The sequence below is a fragment of the Fukomys damarensis genome, unplaced genomic scaffold, assembly GCF_012274545.1.
Source record: "Fukomys damarensis isolate Sample0158 unplaced genomic scaffold, DMR_v1.0_HiC HiC_scaffold_36, whole genome shotgun sequence".
NCBI lineage: Eukaryota > Metazoa > Chordata > Mammalia > Rodentia > Bathyergidae > Fukomys > Fukomys damarensis.
The window spans coordinates 39,044,077-39,051,029 of NW_022900948.1; the positions used below are offsets into that span (position 1 = coordinate 39,044,077).

The window sequence follows — 6,953 nt, forward strand, 5'->3', positions numbered from 1 at the left end:
GAGGAGAGGAGAGGAGAGGAGAGGAGAGGAAAAGTGCCGCCTCCTACAGGCTGATGCTTGGGTCCTCCTGGCCTCCTGAAAGGGAGCTGCAGGGAGGGGAGCCCAGAGGAGAACCCTCCAGCTGTAGCCAAAACAGTTCGGACACTGGAGCCTAGCCCAGTGCTGGGACCTTGGAAAGAGCCTTGTGTTTCTTTCTGGAGCCCTCTGCTTGCCAGTCATGGCCCCGTGACATCCCCGGCCCCCCAGGGCACTGCAGGGATGGGGTGAGGAGACAGCGTTGGTCCTCTCGTTAGCGTGCGGGGTGCCAGGCATCAGGCCTGCTGCTCTGCTCTGCAGACACAGTGAGATGACTGCAGCCCGCTGGAACCCTGCCCTACCCCGGCCTCTCGTGCCTCCCCTGAGCATGGGCAGATCCAGGCTGCTTCTGGGACAGTGGCTGGGCTGAGAGTGTAGGAGGGGCGTCCATGCAGCCTCTTCCCAGTGTCTTTCCTCTTTCTGCAGGGACGGTACCTTCAGAAAGCCCGAGTGGGCAGACCTCAGACCCCTGTGCCTCAGATCTGTGTGCTCCAGGGACCAAGTGTCAGACTACGGAAAGCGGTGGCTACACCTGTGGGCCCGAGGAGCCCCAGGGCTGTGCCACCCAGCCTTGCCACCACGGCGCTCTGTGTGTGCCCCAGGGTCCAGGTCCTAACAGCTTCCGCTGCTACTGTGTGCCTGGTTTCCAGGGTCCCCACTGTGAGCTGGATATCGATGAGTGTGCATCCCAGCCCTGCCAGCATGGGGCCACCTGCCGCAACCTGGCTGATCGCTTCGAGTGCCACTGCCCCCTCGGCTATGCAGGTAACGTCTGCGCTGCTCTGGGTGGAGGTCGGGACCATGGGTCCCCTCATGGCTCCCAGTCTAAGCAGCTTGATTCAGCCCTGGCTTTAGTCAAGAGCTGCACCAGGATGCTGGCAGCTCTGGGTGTCCCCGCTCCTGTGCCACCTCTTGGGTGGACCTGGCAGGTATCTGGCCCCTCTAGGGCTCCTGATGGACATTATTTTGGCCCTTGCTGCACAGCTGGGTTTGGTGCTAGAGTGGATCCCAGCCTCAGGCATCCCTGGCAGTGCAGAGCAACCTGGCAGATTTGTCTGGATTAGCTTTCTTGAGGACACCCCCGACAGCATTGTTAGCATTCTCTGCTCCAGACCTGGGTCAAGTTGTCACGTAGACACTGTCCAGATGGTGCGATGGCCCTAGCAGCTCAGGATGTAACGCTGGGATGCCGACCCCTGCCCTCTGCTGTGCTCCGAGGTTCTAGCTTGGAGACCACTCATGGTTTTGGTCCCTGATGCCAATGGGCCCCCAAGATCCTGGAAGCCCTGAGTGCTCAGAAAGTGACCAGCACTGAGTACATGTAATTCCTGCCTCTGGAGAGCAGCTGCCCAGTCTCTGGCCATCTCGGAGGCCTGGGCATCCTGTAGCGGCTGCCTGGAGTTGGGAAAAGGGTGTAGCTGAGGCTGGTGAGTGTGGGCAGCCTGCAGCCTGCAGTGTAGACACTATGGGTTCCACTCAACACTGAGTGTAGACAACTGTGGTTTGAGGGCAAAGGGCAACTTGGAGTCTCTGCAGAGCGAGGGGTACAGACTGGGGGACACAGTTCCAGGCAACAGGGCATGTAGTGACATGACACTGCTTCCCCACACCTTGCTTGTCCTCTGTCCGTGTCTGGCTGTGCCAGTTGTGCACATGCGAGTGTGGGCCCGCCTGTCTGTGTGTCTCCGGGTTTGAAGGTCTGCTTCAAGGGCCTCCATGTGTGCATCTGCCCTCTCCGTGGGCATCTGGGCTCTCTGAATGCAGTGCTGCTCATGAAATGTGCGTGCGCACTGGCAGGTGTGTGTGCACCGGAAGTTCAGTGCTCTGATAACTCCCTGGGTGTGAGCTAGCGGCCATGACTCATCTCTCTCCCTCCATTCCAGGCCGGGTGGGGGAGGCTGGGATTCCAGGAGGCTGAGCCTGGCTCCCCCTGACACAGAGGGTGGGAGTGGGGCCAGAGGGTCATGGGAAGGAGGGACCGTGTTTTGTGCTCACTAAGCTGCGAAGGGGGAGGATTCCAGCTGCAGTCAGCCGAGCCCCACCCTCCACGGCCAAACCCACCTGGGGGAGGGGGCAGGGGCAGGGTACGCTGGGGTCTGCAGTGACAGGAGCGCTCCAGCGTGAACCTCCAAACCACGAGCCACCCGCCAGCAGGGTTTGTCCAGGACAGTGGGGCTTCCTGGGCCTAGGAGTTTTCATTTTAAAGCCAACGCAGTTCAGGAGTTGGTTACTCTACTCCAGCATCTCTTCCGGGGTCCCCTCCTTAAAGCCATCAGAGTGAGCCTTGGGAATCATAGGATCACATCACTCGGCTACTTACTATTTTTTTCCCCATTAAGTTTATTGGTACATTTAAAGCAAACAATACAGTCACATTCATCACTGGGATCTTGTACCTTTACATGATGTATCTTGGTTCTTATTTCTTCCCCATACCCCTGCCCTCCCTTCACCCTCTTCACCCTCCCTATTTACAAAGACTTTGTTTTCATTTTTTCACATTTTTTCTTTTCCCTTCTTTCCCCTCCCCTTCCCTCTTCCCCTTTAGACATTTTCTTCCTATTTCACACTATCAATTATACCATTTTAACCTTATTTACACTTTTAGTTTTTCACTCCAGAGAAACTATTTGGCATTTACTCAAGTGTGTCCCATTTATTTCACTTAAGAGTATAGCCTCAATGTGCATTCATTTAGTTATAAATGTCTCTAGTTTATCATTCTTTATGGCTGAGTAGTACTCCATTTATAGAAAACCACATCTTCTTTATCCAGTCTCCAGTTTATGGGCATTTGGGTTGTTTCCAAGTTTTAGTTGTTATGAACTGTGCCACTATAAGCAGGGGTGTGCATATATTACTGTGGCATGATTTTTAAAATTCTTTTGGAAAGATACCCAGCAGAGGGATACTGGATCAAATGGAACCTCTAATCCTAGTTCTTTGAGGTATCACCATATTGATTTCCACAATGATTGCACCAGTCTGCACTCCCACCAACAATGGAGAAGGGTTCCTTTCTCCCCATAGTCCTTCTGGCATTTGTTATTGGTTGATTTCTTGACAGCAGCCATTCTTTCTGGAGTGAAGTGGAATCTCAGTGTTGTTTTCATCTGCATCTCTTGAATGACCAGTGATGTGGAACATTTTTTCATATATTTATTTGCTGATTTTACTTGTTTGTCTGAAAAGTGTCTGTTCATTTCAGATGCCCGTTTTTGAATTGGGTCTATGAATTTGAGGGTGTCTGATTTTTTGAGTTCGTTATATATTCTAGAGAGTAGTCCTTTGTCTGAGGAGCAGTAAAAATTTTTTTCCCCACATTATAGGCTGTCTCTTAGCTCTCTTGCTGGTTTCTCTTGCACTTCAAAAACTTTTTAATACAATGAGATCCCAGTTGTTGATTCTTTGTGCAAGTTCTCATGCTGCTGAGAATTTGTTCATAAAGTCTTTTCCTATGCCAATGTCTTCGAGAGTTCTACCTAATTTATTTTCCAGTAAGTTTAATGTTTCTGTTTTGATATTTATTTGTTTTTGGTTTTTCATTTTTTGAGACAGGGTCTCACTATGTACTTGAGACTGACCTGGAACTCACTATGTAGTCCAGGCTGGTCTTGAACTCTCAGCGATCCTCCTGTCTCAGCCTCCCGAGCGATGGGATTACAGGCGTGCACCACTGCACCTGGCTGTTTTGATATTTAGATCTTTAATCTACTTGGATTTCAGTTTAGTGCATGGTGTCTTTAAAATAGGGATCTAGTTTTAATCTTTGCCAAGTTAAAAGCCAGTTTTTCCGACATCATTTATTAAAGAGGCTATCTTTCCTCCAGTGAGGATGGTTGGCTCCTTTGTCAAAGATGAGGTAGCTAAATATATCTGGAGTTGTTTCTGCATCTTCTGATCTGTTTCCCTGATCCTTGGGGTCTGTTTCTTTGCCAGTACCATGCTGTTTTTATCACAGTGGCTTTGTAGTATAGTTTGAAGTTGGGGATTGTGATACCCCCTGCCATGTTTCTGTTGCCTAGAATGGCTTTTGCTATTTTAGGTCTCTTCTGGCTCCAAATGAATTTTTTTGATTGTTTTCTCAAGTTCTGTGAAATATACTCTTGGGATTTCAATCAGGATTGCATTGGATCTGTATAGCAGTTTTGGTAGTATGGCCATTTTCACTATGTTGATTCTTCCTACCCAGGAGCAGAGGATATCTTTCCATTTTCTTATATCCTCTTCTATCTCTTTTTTTTTTCAGAGTGCTATAGTTTTTAGTGTAGAGGTCTTTTGTCTCCTTTGTTAGATTTATTTCTAGATATTTCATTTTTTGGGGGTGTTATTGTGAAAGAAATTGTTTCCCTAATTTCTTTCAATGAGTCTGTTATTTGTGTACAAGAAGGCCATTGATTTTTGAGTGTTGACCTTGTATCTAGCTACTCTGCTGAATCTGTCGATTAAGTCTACAAGTCTTTTGGCAGAGTTTTTTGGGTCTTCTATGTAGAGTATCATATCATCAGCAAATAATGAGTCTACCTTCTTCCTTTCCTATCTTTATTGCTTTTATTTCTTTCTCTTGTCTAATTGCTGTGGCTAATATTTCCAGAACGATATTGAAAGGAGTGGTGATAGTGGGCATCCTTGCCTTGTTCCTGATTTTAGCATGAAGGTTTTCAGTTTTTGATCAGTTAGTATTGTATTGGCCATTGGTTTTTCATAGATAGCCTTTGTCAAGTTGAGATAAAGACCATCTATTCCAATTTTCTGTGAGTTTTTTTTTTTATCATGAATGGGTATTGAATTTTGTCAAATGCTTTTTCTTCATCTATTGAGATGATCATATGTTTTTTTGTCCTTAACTCTGTTAATATAGTGTATTTCATTTATTGATTTACATATATTGAACCATCCTTGCATCCCTGGGATAAATCTGACCTGATCAGGGTGTGTGATCTTCTTATTGATGTTCTGTATTCTGTTTGTCAGTATCTTATTGAGGATTTTTGCATGTATGTTCATTAGGGAGATTATCCTGTAATTCTCTTTTTTGGTTGGGTCTTTCCCTGGTAATACTTGTTTCCAGGAATGAATTTGGAAGTATTGCTTCCCTTTCAATTTCACTGAAGAGTTTACAGAGTAGTGGCAATAGTTCTTCTGTAAATGTCTTGTGGAATTCAGCAGTGAAGCCATCAGGACCTGGGCTTTTTTTTGTTGGTACTGTTTTAATACATTTTCAATTTGAATGTAATTACAATTGAATGTAATTGGGTGTTTAGACTTTTTATATCTTCTTTGTTCAACTTTGGAAGTTCATATGTATCTAGAAATCTGTCCATTTTTTCTGTGTTTTCCAGTATATTAGAGTACGGTTTTTTAAGTAGGTACTGATGATTCTCTAGATTTCTGCTGGATCTGTTGTGACTTCACCCTTTTCATTCCTAATTGCATGAATTTGAGCCTTTTCTTTCCTTTTTTGATAAGGTTGGCTAAGGGTTTATTGATTTTATTTATTCTTTCAAAAAACCAAGTGTTTGATTTATTGATTTTTTTTGTATCATTCTCTTAGTCTCTGATCTTTATAACTTCCTCCTTTGTATGAGCTTTCAGTTTGTCTTGCTCTTCTTTTTCTAGGAGCTTAAGGTAAGCATTAGGTTATTTATTTGAGGTGTGTTTTCTTAGTATTGACATTTACTGCTATGAATTTCCCTTGTAGAACTGCTTTCATTGTGTCACACAGATTCCTGTATGTTTTATTAGCACTGTTATTTAATTGTAGAAACTGTCTAATTTATTCTTTAATTTCCTCTATGACCCAGTGGTTGTTCAGCAGGGTGTTATTTAACTTCCATGCGTTTGTGAAGTTTTTGTGGTTTCTTACCCTATTGAGCGCCAGTTTAATTGCACTATGGTCTGACAAATAAAGGGGATAACTTCAATTCCTTTGCATTTACTTAAGCATGTTCCCTGAGCTAGTATGTGGTCTATTTTGGAGAATGACCCTTGTGCAGCCATCACTTGGCTCCTTATAACTTTTAGGATGAGCTCAACTGCCCCTATCTCTGAGACTCCCCCACTCCTGCCTCACCTGTCTGACTCATCCCCTCACTGAGGACCCCTACCCCCACCCGCAGCACGACCTGGCCAACTGCAGATTCCTGGCATCCAGAAGCCCGTTAACCCATCCTTCAAAAACCTCTTCCTTCCCAGCATGGTGGTGAACTCCTGTAATTCCTGTACTTGGGAGCCTGAGGCAGGAGGATCACTGCGAGTTTGAGGCCAGTCTGGGCTACATAGTGAATTCAAGGCCAGCCTGAACGGCTTAGTGAGACGCTGTCTCAAAAATCTAAACAAAACAAAACAGACACCCCCCCAAAAAAAAGCCAAAAAGGCTTCTCCCCCCAAGAAGCCTTCCCTGACTTGTACTTCCCCAGATAGGCCCCTGCTCTTGCTTTCACAGGATCTGGTTCCCTCGCTTGCTGAACTTGTCATTATAAAAGCAGTCTTCAGTTCTTGACCGAATCCTGTCTCCAGGCCTAGAGCGCTAGAGGCTCCATGACGATAGGGACGTGGCACCTGCTCAGAGTGAGTGAGCCAGAGGGTCTCTGTGCAGAGCTGCATGGTGGTCGCCCCTTGTGAGTGGAGCAGCTGCGACCTTGGCCCGGCCACTTTCGCCCTGCCCTGGGTGTGTATCGCAGGCTCTCTGTGTCTCCCCATCCAGGCGTGACCTGCGAGGCCGAGGTCGACGAGTGTGCGTCAGCGCCCTGCCTGCATGGGGGCTCCTGCCTGGACGGCCTGGGCTCCTACCGCTGCGTGTGCGCGCCGGGCTACGGGGGCGCCAGCTGCCAGATGGACCTTGATGAGTGCCAGAGCCAGCCTTGCTCGCACGGGGG

General features: G+C 47.1%; 1 protein-coding gene across 1 annotated transcript in view; it reads left to right on the top strand.

The window, feature by feature from the left end:
* Positions 1-347: 347 nt before the first annotated feature.
* The window catches only part of Crb2 (crumbs cell polarity complex component 2), a 19,101-nt gene continuing 12,495 nt past the window's right edge, over positions 348-6,953 (top strand). The window contains exons 1-2 of the mRNA XM_033758986.1: positions 348-840; positions 6,782-6,950. Coding sequence (XP_033614877.1) covers positions 465-840; positions 6,782-6,950 — 545 coding nt within the window. The 5' untranslated portion in view covers positions 348-464. The remainder of the gene's footprint in view (positions 841-6,781; positions 6,951-6,953) is intronic.